Source organism: Anopheles bellator, chromosome 2 (assembly GCF_943735745.2).
Source record: "Anopheles bellator chromosome 2, idAnoBellAS_SP24_06.2, whole genome shotgun sequence".
Lineage (NCBI taxonomy): Eukaryota > Metazoa > Arthropoda > Insecta > Diptera > Culicidae > Anopheles > Anopheles bellator.
In genome coordinates, this window is record NC_071286.1 from 12,833,994 (window position 1) to 12,861,057 (window position 27,064).

Genomic DNA, 27,064 nt, shown 5'->3' on the forward strand with positions numbered 1-27,064 from the left:
CATAATGTTCGTATATAGAAAGCCAAAATATAGCAAGTTCCTGAAAGCTGTTCTTGGAATAATGCCATTTCAAAAGAATGTTCAAGCAATGTTCTAAGACAAATGAGACAAAGAGACCAAAAAGAGGAATTCGTCAACCATCCGCGAGTGCAATCGCTGCATGCAAAACAAAACCCACATTTCATCATGGTACAGTATGATACACATTTTTCGTAATAGAGCTACTGTTAAGTCATCTGCCAATGCGCTCACCCCGCGACGACTCACCACCAATATCGAATATCCCTGCCATGGCTTTTATTCATTATATACTTTTTATTACTATTTCGCTTCACTTCACTAACTTAACTTAAATATCTCGTATCGTGGTGTCGCTCCCTCGCGCAGATGCGTAGAGACGAGTACCGTAGTCTAATGAACCACAAAATTGGGAAACAAAAACACTAAACTAAGGAAAAAATGTAAATTTGCTTGTACACGTACACTAATTACACTTTCTCTTTCACGTGCTCCGATCAGCGCCGGCCTGACGGATGCGGAAAATAGAGCGCGCGCGCACTTACGGTGCCTCATTTCCGTGCGGTCACAAGAACCGGTCTCTTTAGGGTGAGTGAGCGCGTTTTTATACATCTTCTCAGTGATTTGTTCCACCATTTTGTTCCCTTTCCCCCCTCGTATAGTGTACTACTTATGTCGTCATTCACTGGCGTCCGGCCATAGGGCAGAGGCATCTCGTTCATATTTCCAATTACGGTTTCTATTCTCTTCGCTCGCCGTTTTTATTCCCTTTCTTAGCCGAAACAAAAAAACACAATTAACCCAGCTTCTACGAGACGAGATCTAACTGATGAATATGCGTCCATACTTGATGATTTTTCTTTAGCTCTTTTCTACCTGTGACCAATCATCCGTTAACGGGGCTCCGTTTCAGCTACAACGTGGTGCCGCCGCCGAGTTTCCCTTTCTCTACCACAATTTACGTGTTTTGCCAACTATGTTTTAACTTTTTCACCGTTAACGATCCCGTTTCGCGCTCTGGATCGATCGCACGTTGGACGCATGTTGGACACAGTTCCGCTGTCCATGTGCCTTTCGCTAAAATCTACTTAAAAATTGAGCGCTCGGCGACCAAACCGTGTGCCTATCAAATAAATTGCAAAAAGGGATTGTTTCCTCATCATCATGATCATCAACGTTAAGCTAGAAAGCGATCCAATGTCCCGTCTTCAACCTATGGCAACACACACGTTCAGCCGCGAGGAGTACGCTAACTAAAAAGTCGAATAAATCCTGTGTCTTCCGACATCGTCTTTGCCGAGAGAATGTAAGCCGATCGACATATTGCAAAAAGGAACGTTCTGGTCGAGGGACACTATACACTAATAAAATCGGGGCGCACTGCAAGGGCAGAGCACGTAACGGGAGCGGCCAATGCGCCAATTAGGGAACCGAAACACCATTCACCATGTCCACCGTTTGTCCATCGAGCAGCGTGGGGAAGATGTTTGGCGGAAGCAAAAACAGGAACGCGCGGCCGTATGTGAATAGTGCTGCTCTCTTATGTACAATTGTGTTACACTGCCCGCCTATCCGGCACGTCCGGCGCAATCGGATCGTGGACCGTGTCCTGTGTTTCGAGACGCTCGCTAGCTTACTGCTTAACGCGCACCTTTGTGTTTTCTTCCTCTTCTGCAGAGGTACTGCTACCGTGCGCCGATGCATCGCCCGAGGCGGACGATGAGTCCTTGCTCGATGCGCCCGATTCTCCGCGCCGCACGTACACCGGCTCACCGCCCCGGACACTTTCCTCCGTTATGCTAACGCCTTTCACGTCCGAGCCGGGCACCTCGAACATGGGCTCGAGCAGCAGCGTTTCCTGGGAACGGGTGTAGGTTTAATTTTTAAGTTTATCCTTTTGCCCTACTCATTGGGACCCCGCGACATTGGATTGGAGGAATCGAATCGCAGTTCTCAAAACAATGGTAACAAATCATCAAACAAAAAAAACATGATCATGATCCGAAATGTACGTGCGTCAATTTTTAAATTGGAATAAAGTAGTGTTGGGGTTCGCAAACACTCACCATAATTGCCCGCAGTCCACGGGCTCCGGTTTGCCGTTCCATCGCCAGCTGGGCGATCTGCTTCAGGGCCTCGTCGGTGAACGACAGCTCGACCTGGTCCATACCGAGCAAGGCTTTGTACTGGGGAACCAGCGCGTTCCGCGGTTCGGTCAAAATGCGCACCAACATATCGACATCGAGACTGTGGAACGGTACCAGCACCGGGAAACGACCGACGAATTCCTGCACAAGTTCCCAAAAGATAAGCCCAAACCGTTAGGATGGCTCAAAAAACGTCATCCAGCAGCGGCACTCACCGGAATCATTCCGAACTCGACGAGATCTTTAGCCTGCACCTTCTTCAGGTTGGCGTCCCGTTCCACCTGATCGTTGTCCATGGGCGAGGCGGACGCTTGTGCAGCCCGTCGTCCTTCCGACGAACTCGCCGGCATTCCGAAACCGAGATACTAGAAAGCCCCGATAAAAATTAACAACACCCCTCTCTCGGATTGGGCCTCGCTCTGTCTCTTGTACCTTTTCGTTCAATCTCCGGGCGATCAAACGGTCCAGCCCCGTGTAGGCACCGGACGCCACGAACAGTATGTTGGTCGTGTCGACCTGCACCGTTTCGCCGCGCAGCTTCCGCGGTGAGTTGCGTTCCGGCACGTTCACGATCGTACCCTCGAGCATCTTCAGCATACCCTGCTGGACACCCTCACCGCCGACATCGCGCAGCTGGTGAATGCCCGGCACCGCACCGATCTTGTCCACCTCGTCCAGAAACACGATCCCGGTCTGGGCTCGTTCAACGCTAAAAAGACGGATCATCCCATGAGAACTGTTGACCCCCGCAAGCGATGCCAGTGACTCGCCCCACCAACCTATAGTTTGCGTCCTGCAGCAGCTTCGCGATCACACTCTCGATGTCCTCGCCGACGTAGCCGGCCTGCGTCAGCGTCGTACAATCACAGATGGCAAACGGCACGTCCAGACACTTGGCGATCGTTTGCGCCAACAACGTTTTCCCCGAACCGGTCGGGCCCAGCATCAGGATGTTGCTCTTCTCGAGCTTCAGTTCGTGCGTCTTCTTGTCGAGCAGCTCCGACCCGGGATGGTGTGCCCCACCGGCGCCACCGGCTCCACCGTGGCCACCACCGGCACCCATCGGTGGCCGGGGCACTTCGGACGGGGCCGAGCTCATCATCGTGTGGCCGATGCCGGAGATGTGCAGCAGATCGCCACTGCGCGACATTGAGTCGAGCTGCTGCTGGGAGCCGGCGCCACCGCCGGCCGCACCGGAACCCGTGGCCGGTGCCGGTATGTTGTGATAGATGCGCTTGTAATGGTTGTACACCGCCACCGACAGGACCTTCTTGGCGAGGTCCTGTCCCACCACGTGCCGGTCCAGGTACTCCATGATCTTCTTCGGCGGCGGCGGTGGCTTCCGGGCGCCCTTCGTCTCCGTGTCCTTGATCGTTTTCTTCGAGTCCACCTCCGAAAGGACGACGAAAAAGTGGTGACACTTTTCACACTTCACGAACCGCGTCGAACTGACGAACGTTTCAACGTGCGTACACGGATCGCCACACTTCGGGCACGATAGGGTGTTCTTCTTGTTCGGTGGCTCCTTGCCACCGTCCTTACCGCCACCGGCACCGGATGAAACGGAGCCACCACCACCGGTGCCACTGCTCCCGCCGGTCGGCGGTGGTGTCGTTCCACTTCCACCAGAAGCACCGGAAGTACCACTGCCGTTGCTGGCACCGCTGCCATCCTTCGAGGACGATTTATCACAGACCGATGAGACGTGGAACGAGCGGCGCGAGAAGCGGTTGGTGTCCAGCTTCGACGACACCGGCGTGTCGGTGAGCCCTGCGGCCGAAGGGCAACACAGCAGCACCGAGGAACACCCATTTATGCTGTGCTGGTGGTTATTATGCTGGCTACCGGAAGTTCTGTTGCTGCACGAAGAATGCTGGCCGGACGGAGAGCTGCTGCTGGTGGTCAGTGTTGTTAGCGTGCATTGTGGATGGTGTTGCCGTTGGAACTGGTTACTGCTGGGGATAGCGGACGAAACTAGGCACACAGAACCTAAAAAGGGGAATAAGAAATAATGAAAATTAGATCATTTCCAAAGTTGACAAAAATCTTACTAAAACAGCGAACGGTGTTGGGCAACGAAAAGAAAGTAAAACAACAGAGTAGCACCCGAAAGAGTCCTACGAAAAATTCCAAATATCCACCAAGAACCGCTTCTTGATCGCAGGATGCGACTGGAGTGGTCCACTATAAGATGCTACCTAGGCGCGAATCGCGAATCGGATAGCGAACAAGCTACAGGTTGCTAAAGGGTATTAGAAACCATAATCCACAAACCGTTGCTAGTGTTTCGCCACAGTCGTTAGGATGGTTTTCTCACCGGGCCTCGCCGTGACCGTGGTGACCCCCGCGCAAGTGTGTACGTAAGAGAGCCCCCAATTGCATCTATCGCAATTGCAGAAACAGATAATCATCATCGTTATACGACCGGAGAGGCCACCTCCCGCCTGCGGTTGGCGGCGCCAAAACAGAAAGTCAGGCACGGTCCTCGCACTCACCAACCAAGCCGGCCCGAGCCAGGACTAGCCCACGACGGAAGGGTCTGATGTAATGTGAACCTCTTGGGGCCAGCCAGGGGCCGGGATGGGATGGTGGGTACCAGAAGTAGAAAAAAAAAATGCTCGCGGCAGAGAAAGTGGCTAGGGCAAGCGAGACCCCGTCGGGGCTGACCCCAGGATCGGGCACGGCTTCCCGCCGAATTACCCGGCCCAAGCACAGATGAGATGATCCTCAATAAACTAATGATCATGATGATGCGCGCCCGCCAGATGCGAATCTCGTTAGCTTTCGTAAAGGCGACAGATTGAGATTGCGCCGCCGGAAAGTGCTCGGAGAAAGGCAAAACTCATCACGATCACCAGCGTCGTCTAATGGTAGGTGTAACGTACAGAGAGGGCCCCCGTACGCGCGGACGTAATTGGGGAAGCCATTAGGTCACAGCAGAAAGCCCAAACACTGTCTCGCCCATAATGTACCACTCTCCGCCCTGCCCTGCCCTGCCCTGTTGATGCTGCTGCTGCTGATGAGTGTTGTTGCTAGCCGTTTTGCTTTCATTCATTCAAACACACACGCGGCGCTATTGTTTCACCCATATGCACAACGATCGTGCCGCTCCGCGCGTAAATGGCGGTTAATGTGCGGCTCTCCCCTCGTGTCTGTCTGTCTTGGGGGTCCTTATAAGCTCCCCGTGCCTCGGACCCTCTTGCTGCTACAGTTGCTAATAAAAGGCTCGCTCACGATCGTTAGACGCCCGGGCGCGTCTGAGCGCCGCTCGTGGCAAGAAACAAGCGACCGTCGTGTGCTGAGCTACGCGTGAAACGATTATGGACCGTCAAAACCCGCCGTCAGCATAATGGACCGCACCGCGAGACGTGCAACGGCAAACAAATGCACCTAAATCAGGGTGCGACATTCATGGTCCTTCAGCAGCGAGTAAGAAGCAAGCACTCCATGGGCAAGTTGGACCCCAAAAAATTCCCACGCACCTCAGGATGACAGCCTGGAAGTCTGGCGACTGCGCTGGTGACGACACATTGACGCCCAAAGCGGCCCGAAAGAAGCAAAAAATGAGGGCAAATCTGAAGCTTTCGACGCCGAAATCTATCTTCAAATCAACAGCCAGCCAACAGTTCTTCACTCCAAAAAAAAAAGGGGGGGCCCCCAACTAGCGATCATTTATCTTGCCATCGCCACGGTTCGGACGGCGGGGCCTGGGCGGACATGAATGCGACGATGGTGTATTAGGACCGTGACCAATCCACAGTACGCGCCGCACGAAAAAGGTCCCCCCGTGCGCCGTAGCGGGAATTAGTGGTTTAGTAATTTTTCATTAACGAACCGCGCGCAAGTGAAGGTCCGCGGAACGCGGTCCGTGTTGCGCGTACCACCCCGGTGGGGAGAGGATCATCTTTCTCACCCAACACCGCCGACTCTCGACTGTATCTAAATAAATCACCTCGTTACCCAATCGATCAAAAGGCGCACGCGCGCTATATTATGTTTAGCGCCTCCTGCTAAGCCAAACAAAAATGCACCACAAAAAGGCTCCAGAAGTGGTCGGTCTCTCTCTCTCTCTCTCTCTCGCGGGCGATCTTAGGTTGGTGGGTTCAAAAAATAGTTAACGTTGAGCAATCGAATGCCACACGGTGCCGAACCTAAAATTACATCATCCCAAAAGGTGCCCTGGCCGGGCATTGTGGGCCCGGCCAGACAGACAGCTGTTTTTTGGCGATCGACCACCGGCATCAACGGTTTGAATTTGATGTGCAATTTTGACAGTTTGGCAGCAGCCGCGACACAGGTGAAAGTGTTCGGCGCTGATGACAGTAATCAAAGCAATCATTGACGACGACGGTGACGGTTGTTAGATCGATGAGTTACGGGCATCGGGGGCCGCGTCGCCTTCTCGTGAAAAGCTGCCGGTCCGTCCATGCGTGAAAGGGCGCCCAAACCAGAGGCGTCCGGCACGAGTGAGTCTTCACTTTGGGGGTGGTCAAATCAAACAGCCAAAAAAAAAAACAGGCACACACGGGCCAACAATTAACAAAACAAAGCCTTGTACCCTTTTGGCCACACACTTCCGCGTTTAAGTCAGTGGCGGCGGCGCTCTGGTGGGGCTTGCTGGGCATTGTTTACGTCCCCGAGCGTTCCAGCGCCACGCCGCGGTGATGATTAATGACATTTCTAGCATATTTTTCATTTTCACAGCCCAACCCTGCCCTAAATGAGTAGCTCAGCGCCGCCGTTCAGCCCCCGGCACACGGGAGGGCCCTCACACTCAGGCCCGGACAAATGGTGTTAATGGCCGCGTTCCAGAAACGTTGATTTCTGAAGCTCGACACAGTCTTTCGAGAGCGCCACCCCGTCAGTCGGCCCGTGACCTCGGCGAATCCCTGCTCCAAATGAGCCGCACACGCCTCACAGAGAGCTGGGTAGCCCGTCCTTATACGGGGCTTGGGGCTCAAGAGCTTTGCGCCTTCTCACGAACCGTGGTCATCGGTGGCGTTCAATTGGTTCGAGAACTCTTGACGCACCGAAAACCGTCGGGAGCCCTCATCAGCGCCACCTGAAGATGGCGTAATTCCAGCGACATTTTTCATCGGGCCGCACAATGGCCGACACACAACATATACCGGGGGGGTAGGTATTTTGCAATAATGGTCACCAGAAAACCGAAAAAGAAAACGAAACACAGCCCCGATCCCGCGATCATAACTGCCAAACCTTAGCGAATGGCCCCCCACAGGCCGCGGCCCGTCTAAGAAAGGGTCAAAAGGATTTTTTTGGGTCACCACCGCCTTCTTGCCAACGCTGGGCCAGCGCCAGTTGACGGGAGGGATTTTGCACAAAAAGATTGCGGTGGCGCGACGACGACCACGGTGGTTTATTACTATTTTGGCCAGCAGTCTCTGACTTGGCGCACACGACGGTTGGTTGTTTGGTTGGTTGGAGCATAATAGCGGAAGAAAATGAAACGAAACCACAAAAATGAGGAACAGAAAAACTATAAGCTAAGAGAGCAGAATGAAAAGAATCAGCACAGAAAAAACAAAGATGTGCACAAACAAAAGCATACCACGTGGGTCAATAAGTAGTTGAGTGGGCTTAGTAAAAGTAACTCAAAAAGTGTATTAATTTTAACGTCTGAACGCCGGCTTTATTTGTAAAATACCTCCCAAGGCTTTTACTATAAAATTCCACCGAAAGCATAAAGAAGGTTACCGCAAATCTTCGTGGGACGCAAAATGAGATTAATACTTCCTAGGGGGGCAAGCAATTCACACTTAAATTCATATTCGTCTTGCACCCTGGCTTCGATTCGTGAAACAACTCCAAACTCCTTTTACAGCCGCCCTTGAGGTGATTTTGATTTAATTTCTATCTTTCTACATTCAAAACTAAGATCTATCAACTGGTGGTTGTTGTTGCTTTCAGATCATTTTCCCCACCAGACGATCAATAGCATTCCAATCTGCATTCCAGAATACGGAGAACGTAACCTGAGCCGATAAAAATTTGTGGTTTTTGACTAATATTTTCCAATTCAATAATAATACTCGGAATTCTAGAGCTCTTCCCAGAAACTCTTCACAGGTTCCATGTCAACCGTCAAACGGTTCTTCGGTTAACGGTCATTTTGTGTGGCCTTAGCTAAATAATCATCCAACCAAACTTATCAGTAAAATGAAATTTCTATTACGAGATTCTTCTCGAATTTAACGCCAACACAGTTCACACCTCTGTCCACACTATCTCGCCACATTTTGAATTTCGCTTTCTATTTCCATGTACATCAGACACAGAAAGACGCGAATTCAAGATTACAAAACCACGTGATAAGGATGCTTTTGTGTTGTCACTGATACCCACCACGGGACTTCATGCTAGACATCCTTTAGTGGATCGGTTCGGTAGAACAGCTGATAGTCATTTTCAAGCTGATTGTGGACTGCACTACCAAGTTTTCTGTAGGCGAAAGAATAGCTAATCCGCATGATATCAGCAATGCCACAACTCAACGATAAGAGTATGATGGAGGCAACCAACGTTGGGAAAATCGAACAATGGTGTGCCTGTTATATCAAGGAAATGATCAAGTACATGCGCCGTGAATGGATGTCTGTGAGAAAGTATCAGACAATTAGATCCAACACTTCGCATTGATCATGCTCTTCTGTGATAGGCGCTTCAGGTAGCACTTCTCATAGCGCAAAGGAACCTGTTACACACCCAATGGATAGTCGTTCGGTTCCTGTTTCCTGAAAGTGGTTCCGTGTGCGTTTTCCCGCGCGAAAAGGGCTGGCTACCGTTGTACACAAAGAAGAAGAGCCCCAGACAGCGTGTTTCGCGGAGTGCTGTAATGATGGCACCACAATGCATTAACCATATAGAGCTGGGACTCATCCTACTTGAGAAATGATCGTCATGAAAAATGTGTATATTTCTTACATGTATCTCTCTCTCATTACATTTTATTGCATCACCAGCCGTCCGAAATGGCATACATTTCGGTTAAACGAAATAATAAATTAACAGAAAAGATGGATGACGAGCCTAAACTCCATTTAAGGACACTCGTGCTCCGCCTCCTTCGCTGCGTAATGCCTTTGGCCGGGCAACTCCTGGCAACATGGCGTGCCCCGGCCGGCCGGGTGCTGGTCGGTCGTAATGACGTGTGTCATTCCGGCCCCTGGAAAAGCATAAATAATACCCGTATGATCCCGCGCATTGTTGTTATTAATGTTACTTTAATATAAATAATCCCGTCCATTGCGCAGTGGGTCATGCGGGCCTTCGCCGCGAGCTCGCCTGCGTGCTTGCGCCCCGTGCGTGCCTGGAATGCGCAAGCTGGCCGAAAAGTGTAAAAACAAAACGAAATAAACGGTCCGTGTCCGCCGGGGCGTGCAGTGGGCCCCAAAAGTGCACCAAGTAGTGGTCATCGTTGCCGAAAAACTTTGCCAATAGCGAATTGCCCCATTTCATGCTCATGCGAATGCGGAGCTGTGTCCGTGGAGCCGCCTTGGAAGGAAAAAATCGGCGACCTCACCGATCCCCGATTGACCGATCGATACACCGCGGCGGTGCACCTTGATCCATTGCGCCCCCGATCCATTGCGGTCGTGAAATGTGAGGTTAGTTTCTTCACCGCAACCGAACCGCCGTGCGCGCGCATTGTTCCGTAATTTATGGCCTACAACACACCGCACATTTCGCTCCTTAAAAGTGAAACAACACGCCCGATGAATCAACCGCCGGAGCATGGGTCCGGTGGGGGGCGCGTGAGGCTCACTGTTCCCGGGGTGCGTCGGGGTTCGTCGCTTATGTTATGATCGTTGTGTGACAAGCAATCTATTCCATACCCAGACTATGGGTCCCCGCGGCGACGAGGAATGCCGACAGGCACACACAAAGTTGGCAATCGGATCGCCTGTCGGGCCGAAGAAGGTTCACGGGGACTCGCTACGAATTATGCCGGGCGCGCATAGCATTCGGCATTCGTTATGAGGTACGTCGCGCCGGAAAGTGCATTGAAAAAGAAGGATGTCAAGGGGGCCCCGGTGTGCCGTCTACTACGCTGCCGCCGCCGCCGCGTTGAGGGCGTACGTGCCGCAAAATAAGTGTTGTCCAAAAATGGTGGAACCGGCCACGGGGCCTACGGGCCACTATGTAGATCTATGATTGTTTAATGTAGCGATCATTTCGCCACACGTGCGCGCGCGCGCTTTATTATTTGCAATTGCACTCGACGACCTCGGCATTGCAAGCCAGCCGCGAGCAGCCGATGCAACAATGCGCATGTTTGGCCATTTCGTAGGAAGTGGTCCGCGCGAACGATGGTACGGGTTGTGGGAAAACGCGGACGCCGCGAGTGCAACAAACACATCAACGTAACAACGAAACACTGGTCCCATTAACGACCTCCCCCGGGGGGCCAGGCGCGATGTGTCCCGTGAAATCAACACAATCAAAAGAGAAATGTTGCAAGATCGCAGCCACGGAAGACGGCGCAACGGGCCATTTTTCTTTCACGCGACACACCACGGGCATTAGAGTTAGAGGAAGGCTCGTTCGATCGAAGGTTTCTCGATCGATGCCATGTTTGCCACCGTTGGGGAACTGCCGCCTCCTGGTAACCAGCCCAGCCGCAGGTGGTATGGGGCCCTGCGGCGATAAGACTACTCTGGGTCGATACGATGGAATTGATGGTTTTATTCGAACAACGAACAATCTTACTGTTTGTTTGAAATAAAATAAATTAAATTATGGTCATTGGTTTCGTGGGGTATTATAAAAACTAATTTTGTTTGGTCAATAGTAGATTCCATCGTGGTTGGGACCGATCGATATTGTTTATCGCGCTTACTATAGTCTTTTCGGGACCCTGTTCCATTCACCATAATATAAAGCGAAACAATACAAACTCAAGCAAGTTTATCTCAGATAAAACGGGATTCATTCTTAAAAAGGTAAAATTCGATGTGGTATCGCAAAAGCAACGGGGATATTTGCTCTGCTTTTTTATACAGTTTCATCCAAATTTTCTGCATCATTCTATCAAGCAATCAGTCCTTGCCTCTAGAATAACAGAATTACACCTCAGAACAGAGACAAACAAGATGCAAGAGAATAAATGAGGAGCAATTCGGGAAGTTAAGGTTAATGAAATGAAATCATGACCTTATTTGCCCAATTCGGCACTAGCTGTACACTTCTTCGCACAGTTTCCTGGTGAGACTGGAATAGAAAAGTTGCATTGTTGATAACAGGCAGCGCGTCCGAAGACTTTTGATAAGCGTACTAAATACAATACTGAATCAGTCATTTTGCAATGAAAAAACATTCCAGCCCCGGTCGAGTCACTCACAAAATGTTCAAAGTGGATCCGCCGGAAAAAAAATTAAAAATGATTCGAAAAAGTTGCTTTGGCATTTGTTGATTATGCAGCTTCGATCGGGGAACATTCGTCAGTGGGATATAAATAACTTTAACCCTGTAAGTTATCTTGAGAATCTTGCGGAATGACCCGCGAAAGGCGTTAGCCTAGCGGATTCGGCTTGTTTTCAACGATCAACGATAAACGCGATCGTAAGACATTAATTTTTGCACGACGAAGGTATTGTTGTTAATCATCCTGTTGGTTGTCACTGCATGGGCTGGCATGCGTTTGGCACGATCGAACGCACACAGTAACACGCGCATCGCTAAATCGTATCAATTAACAAAAATCAATCATGATCGTGGCGTGCTTCACGCTCCCGACTTCACTTCCAACACAACGACCGATGATAGAATGAGGAAGCGGTGGCGCTGTGGCAGTCAAGTTGACGACAGATTCACCACCACCACCACCCTGCCTTATCGGAGGCCTAATGGAAATGACCTTGGGAGAGCAACATATTTATCCACGCGGTGGCCGGCAGGCTACTATTGACCAACGAACGGCACACACGAGTGCCCGTGTTCTGCGTGCATGGTGGTTCCGAGTGTTTTGCGAACTATATTTGCTCTCGACTCGACTCGACCGGACCGGGAAATACCGCGGATACGCATACAGCCCTCTAGGGGCGTGCAATCGCCACGCATGGCACGCACACACTTGCCGGCCCGGTGAACGGTGTGATTGGGCTCGATAAGGCATGACGACCATCAAACCAGCAGCAGCAGCAGCTACACTGATAAACAATACTTGGCCGTCCGTAAACAACGGACCTCACCAGCCAAAGTGACGTTCGCACTAGCGAACGTCATTTGACAATGGCCACGCGATGACACGGTGGTAAACATTGGGCGTGAAAAAAAAATGGCCGGACCGAAGGGTTATCAGGTTGTTTACACAAAAACGCTGTACGACAACGACCGCTGCTGCAGCAGCACCGCTGTAGGTTAGCCAGAGGCAGTGTTCGCGATATTCGCTCGCACCTATTTGTGGCGGAGGCAGAGGCAAGACCATGATCAGCTGATGATCGGGTGCGATGACGAAGAAGAAACGGAACGGCGCGCGTTGTGTGCACGAAGCATTCCAGCAAGAATCACTGACCAAACATTACCGCATAAGGCGGGCGGCTCTCCGGTTGGCTGGTGGCTGCTGCTGGCCCATCGTCTTGCGACGTCCCGAACGCAAACAGGTTCCCGCCGAAAACACTTCATCACTTCAGCCACATCAGCCCGTCATGGCACCATTTACGTCATGTTTTATTCTAATTACATTATCATAACAATGCGGTGTACATCAGGTTGTCGTAATGCGCGCAGCGGGAGCGCCGACCAAGCTGATGGCCAAAAAATTTCTTCTCACCGAACACTCCTTTCACTGTCCGCGAGCGCGGGCGCTCCTTTCGCGCTTTGGGGTGATCGCGCCCAAACTCGCAAACAATTCGCCGTGACCTTGACTCGGCTGGAAACTCGGCGAAAAGGAATTTGCCTAAGGCTCTCGGTTGTCCGATAGACGAGGTGGTCTCACGCCCCGAAGGCATCAGCACAAAGGAGATCGATAAAAAATGTAAGTAAAAGTCTCAAATTGATCTCCCTCTCTCTGTCTCGCTCGCTCTCCATCTATTTTCTTGATCCTATAACTCTTGAGAATGTTGATTTGTAAACTTTTTGCAATACAACGCATGATCGTACCCTCCGATGACTGATCACTTTTTCCCTGAAGAACAACGTCTAAAGTCACACTTGGTAGAGAAACTGGTTAGCGGACGCTGGCGCCAGACAGAGCCAACCGATCGTAAAGTCATCGTCTATCAATCGACCGTAAAGTCATATCGGGACAGCATTCCACAGCAGCCTTGGGGACCGAATTTGCCGCCGCTATACGCAACGCACCGGCGTCGTCGTCGTCGCCCGCCAATGACCTTCACCTTCAGACAACGAATCGCGGGAAACACCACACCACACTTTGGGCCACCGGATACTTCCGATTCTGCCGAGAGATCGAGCAGCCAGAGCTGCGGCGAATACCAATAAACGGGATCGGAAACTCATTAGCATAAGCCGAACATCGTCGGAGTTCGGCTCCCTCTGGAGTGCGCCTTATCGAGAAAGCTGGGCGATGCATTGCCGCAGCCTTCAAAATACACACAGCCACATTGAGTCCTCCGCGATCGCGCCCCAACAACGGGCGATCGTTCTTGCAGAATAGTTTCCATTTTTGCCTCCGTAAAGGCCACCACGGTTACGGTTACAAAGTGGGAGTACGGCCGCCTTCCACCACGAGTTTCGAAACTGGTGAAGCATAAAAACTGTGTGGGTGACCGGACTGCCCACCGAGCCCACTGGTCGCGCATTTGGTATGCTTCACCACCCGTTCGCCGGCCGATAATCGGTTCGAAAAAGGGGGGAGGCGCGCAAACAGACGGAGTCATTGTTTTGGCGACCAGTACACGACGCCATTAGCGATCACGACGACGCTATGGTCGGGCGAAGAACTCGTACAACTCCTGCTCGGACTTGCTCCTGGGGACATAAACTTTACAGTGCCCCGACCGTTTTATGCACGCCCGGTGAACCGGTTCGAAGTACCGCACGGGCACAGTAAAGTGCACAAGGCGAGGACTGGCAGGCGAAAACTGCATCATAAAACGCGTTGGGCGTTTGACTGATTTCCTTCTTGTGCCTGTCAGGCACGGTAGTAAATGGTCACCCCACCACAAGCCCAACAGAAACTGAGGGAAGCAGAAGCGGCCACCCAATCTGCGTACAATGCACAGCCCACCACCAAACTGGCCCTGGGATGCTGAAGTTGGCGGCAGGCGACGACGATGACTTTACGCCGAACCTTCTCCGTCTGCCGCAGTCTGGGTGTGCGCAATCGTGTCACGGACGCGCCTGCGCCTGGTCGGACGCGTAACTAGGTCAGCTGAATCCTGTTCCTGATGCGCCGTCTTCGACGCCACCGCCAGAGTGCAGGCAGGCAGGCAGGCAGACCCATCTCCGTGCGCTGTCAATTGCATACTTAATGGCGGCGCCGGCAACGACAACGAAAAATAAAACCCCACACGCGACACCAGCATCATCCGATCGCCACCACCATCGTGATGAGCCGTTTTTCGGCGGCCCAACAGGTACTCTATTGAAAATTAATGTGGCGCTTTTCGAAAACCTTCGCCCGGGGCAGGATGAATATCTGTTATCAAGCGACCGTAATTGGGGAAATTTCAACTTACGTCACACGCGCAAATCAGACGCACAGCGAAGAAATGAGGCGTACGAAGCATACCTCTGCGCGCAATGATTCGCAAAGATAAGCAACAAAAAGAGAGGGCCCATAAATCGACACCAATCGATCGTCCCCGTGTTCGTTGATTGCGCACACACCTTGCCGATCGTCGAGTACAGGACCTTACACCTTATCGCCGCGTACAAGAGGTGCGATGAGAGATTACACGTTGGGGTCTTTTGATTGTAGCGATGCGTGGAGCGAACGTGGAAGAAATTTTGTTGTCCGATGGTGAGTTTCGGTGAGTAGAATTCAAACCTTGTAAATTGCAAGGCTCTCTTTAATGGGCATCTGTTTCGAAGATCCCCGAAACACGCTGTTAGTCCGTACATCTTCCGGCTACTGTCAAACCAAAGTCTGCCAGCTTCTTTTGAGTAAAACCTGGTACAATTTTGGTGGTAGTGGCGCGAAACGGAATTGATAAAATAAAAGTATGCTACATAGTTAGCTGTAGTGGAATTTAGTGCTTTCTGAAAATAAAATCTGTCCCCATATTTTTGCTTCGATAGTGTCCATTTTGGGGCACAGCCAGAGTCAAGTAATCAATTCGCCGTCTGTCCGATATTATGAGTCTGATATTTTTCTGACCCCATTTATACATCTATTTATGTATCAAGCTAAATGGCACTGGAGCCTTATAAGGTGACGAACGGACACTCTACAGCTGAGCTTGCAAGTAACTGCACACTCTGATATTCTGTTGATAATAGATTGCAATTGATAATGTCATTGCAGAATCGAAGTCTGGCATCGATATTTATCTGTATCCTGTTTACTTCAGCCTGAACGTGCTCGTTATTTATCGAAAGTAAGCTGGCCGTCAAGGGTTAGGCTCAAGTCCTGACTCACGATGCAATGACGGGATTTTGCATAAGTCCCGTTCACATTCGCCGATCGCGAGATACCGATTACTAAAATCAACTGTTGACATTGATAATCGTTTTCTTTGGAATTGACCTACCATTTGAACGTGACCCCTACGAAGCGGAGATCGGAAAAAGCAATCAACAGGAGTAACACAGCCGGAGGCTAACGTTAATCACTCGTCCGTCCGTCATTCAACCCAGTCATTCAGGCGGCCAGTCAGACTAAAAGCACCGACCCGGGCACGCACGCACGAATGTCCTAGCTCACGAATCAGTTTAATTTAAACGGCAAACGCGTCCAACGTATTAATCCTCGCGTTTGCCGTTGTCATCGTCGGCGAGAGAGGAACGAGAAAAAAACAATGCTCCGTTTGACACTCCGATGCGCATAACAAACGGTCGTTTTGGCCATCCGACGCCGCTGCGTGTGCTCCGAGTTTTTAGTCATGCCTCCAAGATCTCTTACCGCCGAAGGACGAACGGCTATCACGTGCAATTATCTAAGCGACTTGCGCGCGCGCGCGCGACAGCGCGATACTATTCGTTGCAGATCTCGTGGGGACTTGACCTTCAATTTTAGTCGGCGCCGTGACAGCGGCAGCATGGTGACTCGGGGCGACTCGGGGCGACCGTGTGCCCCGGGGGGTTTAAGCTGCCGGTCCCCCGGCAAACGCACGACGACGACGACTAAGGTCACGGAGAGTTTTAATCAACGCTAATCTTAGCCAGCAGAGCGAGTCGAGACGGAGGCGCTTTTCTTGGAGACTTTTATTGCACTATCGATCTCCGTGGGCACGTTTGTTGTGGTTTTTTAGTTGCCTGAGAAGGATACCCCCTTTCTCGTAAGCTGACTCTCTCCGTCCGCAGAATCATTTGGTAGCCGCGTTTTTGCCTACATCGAGTGACGGCTCCGGCCGAGGCACCTAACGTAGATCGACCTTCCCGAGTGGGACACCAGCGGACACGACGATACGCTCGCGCGCTATCTTACGGCCGACCGCAAGACGTCGGTGTGGGTAACAGCCTTGGCGCCGGTCAGCTGGGAATTTGGTTTGATGATACGAAGCCCGTGATACGACCTTTTGGGGAGCGTCTTAAGTGTAACTCCCTTGGTGCCGGTAAACAAAACAATGCCACTTCATTCATCGTGCAACGAACGAAGCAAAATCCGTTCATGTTGCGTGAGCGGTGTTACGAAATGTCCGCGAACCCAGACCGGCAATTAGCACCCAATTGTTGCGGACAATCATTATCAACACAACACTGCCAGGAGTGAAAAAAGCGAGTGCGAAACGGTGCAAGAATATAATTGATTCGTTATCTGTGTCCTTACGAGGGCGATAAAGAAATAAGCAACAAAACGGCCACAACCGTGCGCGTACATCGCTGGTCCGTCGTGTGAGTTCTCACCTTTATCCTTTTGCACCGGCACCCACCCGATATGCAGATGCGAACTGTTCGCCACAGGAGACCGAAGAAGCCGGTGGGCATATTGGTCATATTTCAGTTACAATCCGAATCTTGGTCTCGGTTTTACGGTTCCACAGTAACCGTAACACACAAAAAAAACCCTCAGCTTTCAACGACATAATGAGCTTTGCCAATGGCAATGGCAAACCAAAAATGTAGCAAAATTTATGGAACGTGCCTTAATGGTCAGTTGGTCAGTGGTGTTGCGGTGTTTCAACAGGTGGCCGAACTGTGAAATTGATAAAACCCCCGACATTCTAGCTGTTGGTGGTTTCGAAGCGCATCGAAGGTCACATTCAGGCTGAACTGTGCGGCATTCCTTCAGCGCCGTGCTAGACGAGCCGAAAAACGGACCGCGGACAAATAAAAGACGAGCTACTTGGAAAGGGACATCGCTCAAGGTTGCGCTCGCGCTCGCGCACAGGGACCATAGAAAGTAATGCAGCTGGCAGCAAAAGACACGGTCCCGGTAGGGAGGGCAGTAGTTGCCTTTCGGAACGAGTGCAGCCCCTCGTTTCAGGGAAGGGCCACGGACCAAGTACGCGCACCGCGCTGAACGGGAAAGGGTTCCAGTTCCAGGGGTGTTCAAGGAGTTTTCCTTTCTCCTCAAACTGTAACATGGCCAGTACTTACCAGTACGAATGTTGGAGTTCTTCGGATAGATCGCCAACCGGCCGATGGTGAAGCTTCCGCGCACGCTACGCATCTCGATCGGGCGCCGAGACCGTCGATCAGGAGCAGATTTTCACGATCCTAGACACTCTCTGCTCACGCGCTATTCTTCTCGGGAATGTTATTATGGGACACACGTATCAAATGAGTATCACTTTTAGGGTCGTTCAATTTTTTCTACACTTAATGGCGCGTTTCGATTTTTACACCCAAAACGTTACTCAATGTTTCAACTGCTTAGATGAAAAAGGGACAACGCGAAACCGAATTAGTGTCACATAACGCTAGACCAGTTATTGAAGGTTCATTATGGAGCTACATTTATGCCCGGCAGATCCTAATCTCGCTTAGAGTAATAAAACCCACGGCTCGTTTCACCCATCGTGCGTTCATCATCACTGTGTCGGCACCAGCTGCTGTCAGCTGTGGGGCTGCTGCTGGTTGAAAGTGTCTATCGCTTCGCTCATCAGACTGCTGGAAAGCCCAAAAATCACCATAATGAATCGCGAGCCCCGAGAAGGAAAAAACACGAGTAACAACCCATATTTTTCCTCCCCTTTCGGTTTCACTTCGATCGTCAGCTCCGAAAGAGAACGGCCCGGAGAAAAGCAACGGTGTGGCCTACGACGTGTACGAGCAGGAACCAAATCTCCATACTCTAACGGTACACAGAGGGGGAGATACGATTGAGTCCCACCGTAAAAACTTCCCGGACGGACGTGCCCGAGACGTACAGTTGGCGGGCCCCCTAAAGCGAAGATCCAAAATAAAACTGGAAAGCACATCCATCTAGATCGTCGTCACTTGCACTTTCACTGGTGGCTCCTTGCCACGTGTCTGGACCCTACCTGAACGGCTGTAGGCCACAGGGTTACGGCTCAAGATAATCGCTCTAATGGACTCTCGACCGAATACGTACCCCCTTCGGGTTGCATCATCCGCAACTGGCTTCCGAGCACTTCCGAGGGAGAATAATGGAGCCACATCGTGAAAGATTAAAACGAAGCATCGAAAAACTTTCACGGCACTCCCCCAAAATCCAGCGGCACCGCACAAATGAAGCGATCAAGTGATCATCCTACTGCGTGGTGCCCTCACCTAGAGGAAAGATGTCCGAATTGAACTCTTTCGAGTCTGCAGCCGAGTCTTTTACGATACGTTTTTACGATTCTAGTTCTTGTACACTTTCCCTGTCTTCATTTAAGCGTACACCACACCACAGTTCCGCCGTTCAAGACTGTCGCCTTATAAAACCTAATTACGGCGTCAGCAATGAAGCGGATGGAACCCTACGAAAGGCAACAACGACGAGCCCAACGAACCACAGCGCAGGGGGGCAATTGGCACGCACCGAGAGAGAGAAACAGCGTCGTACCGAGCGCGCGCACGTCTTCCACCGGCAACAGTATGATCGCGTTTGGTGAACCCCGAACCGCATCGAGGAACCGCAACCGTCCGCAAAACGTGCGCCGATATGTTGGAAGGCGGCGTCCCGTCCCGCACCCAGCATAAGCGAGGCGGAGCGGCGCAAAGCACGCACACCAGCGGACCCGTTTGGTTAGTGGGCCGAGTTTTTTTGGGGAAACTACGAACAGTCAACAAAAACTATTTTGCTGAGTTTTAAAAGTTCTCCAAACCACATTTTTCAAACGAGTCATCTCTCTGCAGGAAGTTAAGGTGGGCCCGCCAACGATGTTGACCTTCTGTTTGGTCCATTAATCAGCGGAAGAAGCAGCAACCACTTAGTTCCTGGTAAGATTAGAAGGCAAAATTTAGAACACATTATTGTAACACTTTAAACTTTATATCGGGGAAACCTTGACAGAAGATGGAGTGTGCTCACCGTTTCGGCACCGAAACCATTTTAGTCCATTACTCTTGATTTCGGAGGCCGTTTCCGTTGGATATCGGTGGACCTTGGGAGGAGGGGTCCGCGTTACGAAGTTCTACAAAAACGCATAGATAAGCTTCATTTAAAGTGGCGCATGAGGCAGGCAGGATTATAACATTTGCGATGAATATTGATTCAGACACGGGGCAAAAGCGAAACGGCGACATAATATCCCCATCGGAAAATAATATCCTTGACAAAACAAAGGCTGAGCCACCCAGGGGGGGCATCGAGGTGTTTGCTTGGCGTCCCTGGTTCGGTGACGTTGCAAAAAAACCCACTAAATAGAAACTGGCCGCATCATTGACCGGTTTCGTGTTCTAGGTAAACCAGCACCACATACTGCGCTTCGTTCTAGGTCCACCAGCAACCTATTTGCGCTCAAGGTGTTCCACAGCACAGTCAATCAACGGTAACGGCTTGACTCCTACGTTGCCCACCCATTCCTCCGCCAGCAAAGCTGCCCTCCCGACCTGGGCCACGGTTGAAGCTCAGATCATTCGTTATTTATACATCATCCAACCGCCAGCACCAGCGAAGAGCCTTCTCAAGAGGGGCGCGCGCGCAACAGGTTTCAAACGTTCTAATGCTCGGGATTCTGGAGCTTGCGCGGGCAGTGATTCGGAGCCCTCTTGCGCCACCGTCCGCCAAGAATGACGTCAATCGGTCGGAGAGGCGCTCCAGAGTTCGTCAGGAAGCCCCTCATGGAATGATCCGTCCATTCCGCCCCCCGCTAAACGTGTGGCAACAATTCGATTATTTGCCATTAACAATTGCAACAAAGCCTTGGGCAGCCTGGCGATCGATGGCGCACTTGCCCGAGCAGATGAGTGTTTCGTCCACTTCGAAAGTTTGTTTACGATTTACCCGTCATGCGCAATCCCGCAGCATGTGTTTCTCGTTTCACGGCCAGGTTGAAAAGGGGGCCAACCGCGAGAGTGTATTTACATTCTTATCCTCCGTATCCTGTGGCATCCGTGCGCGGGGAACGGAACGGAAGGAACGCCGTCCGAAAGGGGTCCTTCCTTCAAAACAGCTGTGACGGAGCGAACGAAGCGACAACACGGCAAACCCGTCCCTCCGTCTCGGGCGTGCATTTTTGCCACTTGTTATGAAATCATTGCCGCGCCATTTGCTACGGATCCCGCGGGGGCCGCGGACTGCGGGACATTTTTAGACCAACCCAAATGACGACGACGACGCTGAGAAGGGAAAGAAAACGGTCGTCAGAATGGGGGGGCGTAAGTGGTGCACGGGAAGCAAATGTTGCGTCGCATTAAACGCGATGGTGCTCCGGATCGGTTTGCCCGAGTTTTTGCGTGCTTCTACACGAAGTTCCCACGGAACGGAACGCGTTCGTTTCACAAAGTTAGTGTTCTTTCGCAACTTTTCTCACAAAGCAAGCGGTGCCGAGCGATCGACCGTTGACTTTTGAACTCTTTTCGGCCCCAAACTGCGCGATTTCATCCTTGCCCCCACACCGCGCGCCCCCCCTTCGCTCGAACTGGATTGTGTTTTTGTTCACCTTCAAGAACCTTGGCCACTCACACGGTTGGCCAGCACGGTTATCGGTGCGGCCGGAAACGCAGTGCGATTGTGGTGACTGTGTCTGTTCGTTATGGCTCACTCACTCACTCACTGGTTCACTTTTGCTTCCCGCAATTTGTAAGGTGTATTACAAAACCCACCGTCCGGAACTAGCACTTTACCACGTTCAGAACGTACGGCCGGGATCCACAATGTGCTGGGTAGCGGGGTGCCAAAGGCAGCGGAATCAGGATTCGGACGAACGGGAAAACAAATCACCAGAACCAACACGGCACGCTATCGCACAATTCCGATTCACGAATCCGATCGCACGCTGCGCCGGAATTAGTGCGGTGTTATTTGCCCGTGTGCGTAACTTTATTTTCTTCTTCGATTGGTTCTTTGGCTCTTGTCGCCGCGGCCTTTTGACAGCTGCGCTGTGCTTTGCGAACGAGCTCCAATGAGAAGAAAGAGCCATATTTTCTTGCACGAGCAGAAAGAATCTTTTCTTGCATGCAATTTTCCATTTTGAATGCAATTTTGCTGACACTTTTGCGCACCTCTCACCTTCAGGATCTCTATGCCGGTGTTGTGCTCACGAAGTTGTTTGTTTTGTTACTGTTGTGAGTCGTTAGAATAATAACTTTAATTCCAATCATAAGTCAAGTTTTTTTTACTTTTCAGGCTCTGTTCGACACCCTCGCGGATGTGGAACACTGAGACTCCAAAAACTGTGGAACAACTCATACAATGGCTTCCGCAGTACCGTTCCTTGTGGACAGGTAGTGAGCGATCACGGCAATGCTTGCGTTTGCTTTCGCAGGACGAAATGAACCGAGCAAAGATTGCCGCATTACCATTTTCCGATGGGATTCGGCGAGCCGCCTTGACAGAGGCAGACAGTCCATCGATCGATTGTTTACCCTTGCTCCCGTACCAGATACAAGTGCCTAGTTTGGTGGCCAAACAGGAAGCACCGAAGGATGTAGACGAAGAAGCTTTCGCCGAAGAGGACGCTTCTATTTCCAACATTTTTGATGCCACGTTCGCAACGGACGATCGCCCAGTGCGTCCTGTTCGCAACTTTGCTGCCGAGTGGAACCTTTCCGAAGTGTTGGAGAGCGACCCCGAGGACCCCGAGTTGGTGCCGAGCCATGGGCAGGAGCAACCGGCATCAGGGACAGGAACAAATCTGACCACTCACGAACGCCTTACCTCGCATTCGTTTAACCACCTGCTGGAAGACGATGAAGACGTGTTCTTTGATTTGTCTGCGACCGGTGTGGGTCCATTTTCGGAAACGACCGCAACAAAGAGGTTGCTCAAAGAAAATCATCATCCCGTTACTGGAACGTATACCTCTCTGCTCGCATCATCACCACCACACCTTGAACCGATCGCCAGGAGTAGCCCGATGATAGCGACCCAAAAATCACCTTCCGTATTTGCGACCCAGAAGACTTCCTCTAGACAGCGGTTAAACTTCCAGCGCCTGCGGATAGCGGACGCACCCAGAGCACCTCTTGGAAATCTTCAGTTCAGCCCGAACTCAAGTTGTAGAAAGGTTACCGACCACAAAGTTGAACCGGATTGCGGCCTACCCATTAGCCAGGAGAATGATCGGAGCATTATCGGATTTCCTCGTCGTCCAAATGGTAGGGCCCGAATAGCAGACTCCGAAAGTGAGGACGACAATCGCAAGGATAATAGTCCGAGTCGCGACAGTACCACCGAATGGTCCGATGAGAGTACCGATTGCGACGAAGCTTTGCTACAAGTTCCCATGGTATGGATTTTGTTACCCGTGTAAAGTATCAAAGCCCTAATTATGGTGTCCCAATGTCTGCACTTTCAGCCCGATTCATCAAAGTTACCTGCAGGTCCACCTCGCCGGAGAATCCGTAAAACAAGTCTGTCAGCACAGCGTAAGCACCGTGGCAGACTTCCAGCCGGAGTTGCTTTCCTCGACTTGGAAGCGGCGGTCAGCGGAGAAGATTCGGAAGATGACGAAGATCACCAATTTGAAACACAGCTTGACGGGTTCATCGTACGTAATAGCCAGGTCACCGACATGGATCGGACTGCGCACTCCGTCGATATGCAGGCCATCTACCTACAGTCCCTGAAAGATGCACGACAACGAGAGGATTTTAAAATCCCCGGAATACGGTACCGACACGCTCCACTGGAGGAGGAGATCGTAGCCGAAAAGGACAACTCTTTCACAGACGACGATCAAGCTATTTTCGAATCGCAGGATAATTCCTTCATAGTCGACGAAATTGCTTTCGAGTCGCAGCTTTCGCCACTGGCGGCAATTGAAAGGGATCTAGCCGAGCGAGAACGATTGGCCAAACGGAAGAAGGTGCAGCGGCGTGACAAACAGTCCCAGTGCAAACGTCGCAAGAGACTTGTTCATTTAGAGAGCAGCGACAGTGATTGAATATCCAATGGCCATGGTAGACTTAAACATTGTATAGAATCAGGTCCGGAACGTCGTGAGTTCCCAGAAGCCAGCGTAACTGTATGATTTCAACGATGTGACCCATCATGGAGTGCAATTGCATTTATTCATCAGCCATTGGCGGTATGTCCACTTTTCGACTCGTTATCTGTTAGTGGCATGAAACCAGTAAAAACTGTTACGCTTCTTAATTATAGCAGTTAAGACCTAATGGAACGTTCATTTTTTAACTTCTTGCGTTTCTCGAGTAGTTTAAGATCTTCTTTCAACGCCAATGATAATGTTATGCTGGTAAGTAGTTGTTGCTTCTACGCAAAAGGAAACAATCTCGCATGATTTTACTTAAACATGCTCACGTCAGCCATCCGTCCTTCCTGCGGCCACAAACTTGCGGTCGGCAAGTTATACTACTGGAACCATAAAATAATAAGAATTTGCTTATAACTCACAAACTCTATGTTGTTCTAAATCCATTTCATGAAAGTAATCCCTGCCGGATGCCAACTTGTGCCAACGTTTTTCCCTGTTTTCGAAAGATGCCGCAAATCTCTCTTTCGGTATAGCCTTCAAGCGTTCTTCGTTCCGGTTTCTCTCTCTGCTATAGTTTCAGAATGCTGTCCAGCGGTCTCTTAAGTTGATCAAATATTCAGAAGTCACTTGGTGCTAAGTCAGGAGCGTACGGTGGTTGCGGAACGATATCGGTCCAGTGTGTCTCGTTTTCAGCGCTTCAACCATCCTTTGAATATTTTGTGCCACGCATAAACTCTTGTTATGCACACCGAAGGCCTTCTGCAACATATTCAACGTTATGGCAGTAGGAATTTCCTTTCCCCATATAAAATTTAGTGAAACTGTTAAACCGATGTTGATGACAGTGTTGCCACCTTCGAGACAAAAACATCTGTTCCTACCGGAACCACAAGTAAGTATCAAATAAAAATTCCCATTCCTTTTTGGCCACAGTGTTATTTCGATTTTCCACGGTTCACTCGGAAACGTAAATGGTGCCAATCGAGGGTAGGTTTTCTTATGGCGACGGCAACGGAACTGCATTAATTTCTCGCGCCCAAAACCTGTGGTCTTAATGTATGTGCATTAGATTTCTTTGGGTAAAGCCTCTTATGCCTTCTGGGGCACGGTTTTTGGAACTTCTTTTTTGTAATTCCGTCCCATTCGCCCCCAACGGCTCCGTTATGCTGCTCACGCCGTTGAAGACGACGGGTTCGTCCTTCCCTCGTATGGACTTCATTTTATCATGTGGCCCCATCGAGGCCATTCGTTCACTGTTCAAAGACCTGTGGTGTGCGCCCCGAACTGCGTCCCTTGATCGAATGTGTCGCCAACATTGACGCCGCACGTGAAGAGAATCGTGTCACGCTGATTATAATGCTCCGCAACTGTCGTGGTTCTCCTGCAGGCGCATCGGTTTGGAAAGCAATAGCGGGACGAAGAACTTTGGGGCCGTCGTTGGCACTGCGAATCATAACTCACCTGCCAAGTACGTGGCAACGACACGACGTGACCTTGGGAGAAAGTTGCCTATCCGTGAACTGCATTTACGGTTAAACCGAAGCGCCCGTGGTTCTCCGTTCTGGAAGGCGATACAAGCGGAAATCAACATATCTATGGTGAATTTTACCATTTCACCCATTTGCAATTATTTCAAACATGCCAAATTACACAAGAGATATCTTAAGATAAGATTATACAATTATACATTAAGATTATACAAGTTTAAGATAAGGTTAGTAAAATACCGATGCTCAACACTTAATCCAAACGACACGCTCCCGCTATGGGACCAACCGTGAAATCGGGAAACAGGCTGCCTAATTGAAAGACATACGATTGGCGAGCGAAACAAGGTTACCGTTTCTTCATGGCCACTGTGGCTCACAAGAGCGCGAAATTGCGGCAGGTTCTGTCAGGTCTGGATTCAGGTCAGACGTAATTTATACGTCCCGGGATGATACACTCGGCGCTAAGGTGAGATTTTCCCATTATTACGAGCCCATTTGTTTTGCAACTTTATTGCACATCATTTTATTGATGGGTAGTGTTCACATCCCCCCATATTTTCTCACCGTCTTTTCTGGCTTCACATAAAGCATGGCGGACAGAACATCATAAGCAAGTTTCCTATAATTTCCATCGCTTATCGTTCAATTAGAGCACAGACGTCAAACACTTGGTGAGGGTCACAGCAGAATCGCGGCAATAGGGACCTCTGTACTTTGTGGACTCAAAATGAGGCGTGGCACAACACAAAGTCCAGTAATTAAATCTTGGATTGGGTCGTCAGGAAGAGCGATCAAAGAACTTGGGACCCGATGGAAGCACATTCAAGTCTTGCATTAGACATTCGCAGGACACAGTTCGCCATTAGGACCGTACTCACATTAAACGAATGGTAGCAAAGGTCAAGAGTTGTTGATGCATTTTTCAATAGTTTTTCACACAAAGGGTTTTTCCTTATACGAAAGCAAAATGTTATTGCTTAGGATGGAACACAACTTTGCTGAGAATTTAATAAAAGCCGTGCTACTCTGAAAGGTACAGTGACAGTCTTGCAATGGAGTGGATTAAACGAGAGCTGGACGCCGTCCGGAATCTTAGGCACGAAAATGATTACTTCCATTTTCTTCGCCCAGCTCTCAAAGTGCTTGGTTTTCCTGCCCCGTTCCGTACCCTATCGGACAAGTGCCGAATCGTAGTGCACATTGTCCTCTACCTACTGTGCTTGGGAAGTTGGGTTCATAAGTTGTACTACACAAAGTACAAACCGCAGAGCGTGGAATTTTCGGCAGTCTCGTCGGCGTATAGCATGATCCAGATCAGCACTTTGGTACTGACGTGTATCTATACGGGACACTTTGACGAGTTCCAACAAGTAGTGGATTTTCTCAATGACAGATCCTTTGCCAGTGAGCTCCCCGTGGCCGAAACAATCAGGAATCGCTGGTACCGCGTGAACAATCTGTTCATTTTAGTACCGCAAATCTTCTTGGGTTTGATATACATTCAGTTTTGGACTACGGAGCTGTCTTCAACCAGTTACACTAAGTTTCTGGTTCGTGGCGAGCCCGCCGGTGGCCGTTTTTTTCAGTTTCTATGCCAGACTTTTCTTTTCATCCCCGTAACGGGGTTTTTCGTGGGTTGTACAATTGGATATTCGATGATTGTTGGATTTCTGGGTGAGATGGAGCTTCTGGCCTCTTGCTTGGGAGAGTTGGACGCGACGGTTGAGTCCCGTAAATCCGCATTACCTCAAACATCTCACCAGGACTTCGACGC

The 27,064-nt window shown here is 50.5% G+C and overlaps 3 protein-coding genes across 4 annotated transcripts in view; 2 read left to right on the forward strand and 1 right to left on the reverse strand.

The window, feature by feature from the left end:
- Positions 1–289: 289 nt before the first annotated feature.
- LOC131212281 (ATP-dependent Clp protease ATP-binding subunit clpX-like, mitochondrial) lies at positions 290–21,449 on the reverse strand. Of its 2 annotated transcripts, none has more exons than XM_058206083.1 (7): positions 21,415–21,449; positions 17,850–18,121; positions 2,945–4,154; positions 2,598–2,874; positions 2,381–2,530; positions 2,085–2,306; positions 290–1,876 (listed from the first exon to the last, which is right to left on the reverse strand). In XM_058206083.1, the coding sequence occupies exons 2-7, from the start codon at positions 17,920–17,922 to the stop codon at positions 1,652–1,654; spliced, it is 2,157 nt and encodes a 718-aa protein (XP_058062066.1). In that variant the 5' UTR covers positions 17,923–18,121; positions 21,415–21,449; the 3' UTR covers positions 290–1,651. The 2 variants fall into 2 exon arrangements, with proteins under 2 accessions (XP_058062066.1, XP_058062065.1); XM_058206082.1 differs by having other exon boundaries at positions 21,305–21,427.
- Positions 21,450–22,067: 618 nt separating this feature from the next.
- LOC131210523 (Fanconi anemia group M protein homolog) lies at positions 22,068–24,083 on the forward strand. Its single transcript, XM_058203781.1, has 2 exons — positions 22,068–23,092; positions 23,162–24,083. Exons 1-2 carry the CDS (start codon positions 22,136–22,138, stop codon positions 23,747–23,749), a joined length of 1,545 nt encoding a protein of 514 aa, XP_058059764.1. The 5' UTR covers positions 22,068–22,135; the 3' UTR covers positions 23,750–24,083.
- A 2,094-nt stretch (positions 24,084–26,177) lies between these two features.
- Positions 26,178–27,064, forward strand: part of LOC131210202 (uncharacterized) — a 10,621-nt gene continuing 9,734 nt past the window's right edge. The window contains exon 1 of the mRNA XM_058203413.1: positions 26,178–26,189. Within this exon, the coding sequence (XP_058059396.1) occupies positions 26,178–26,189 (12 nt within the window). The remainder of the gene's footprint in view (positions 26,190–27,064) is intronic.

Excerpts from the sequence above, each read along its gene's own strand:
- LOC131210523 (XM_058203781.1), top strand. The coding sequence starts at position 22,136 with ATGAACCGAGCAAAGATTGCCGCATTACCATTTTCCGATGGGATTCGG. Across the intron at positions 23,093-23,161 it reads CTTTGCTACAAGTTCCCATG|CCCGATTCATCAAAGTTACC; the intron begins GTATGGATTTTG and ends CTGCACTTTCAG.
- LOC131212281 (XM_058206083.1), bottom strand. The coding sequence starts at position 17,922 with ATGCGTAGCGTGCGCGGAAGCTTCACCATCGGCCGGTTGGCGATCTAT. Across the intron at positions 2,307-2,380 it reads TCGAGTTCGGAATGATTCCG|GAATTCGTCGGTCGTTTCCC; the intron begins GTGAGTGCCGCT and ends GAACTTGTGCAG. Across the intron at positions 1,877-2,084 it reads GTGGACTGCGGGCAATTATG|GAAACGCTGCTGCTCGAGCC; the intron begins GTGAGTGTTTGC and ends ACCCGTTCCCAG.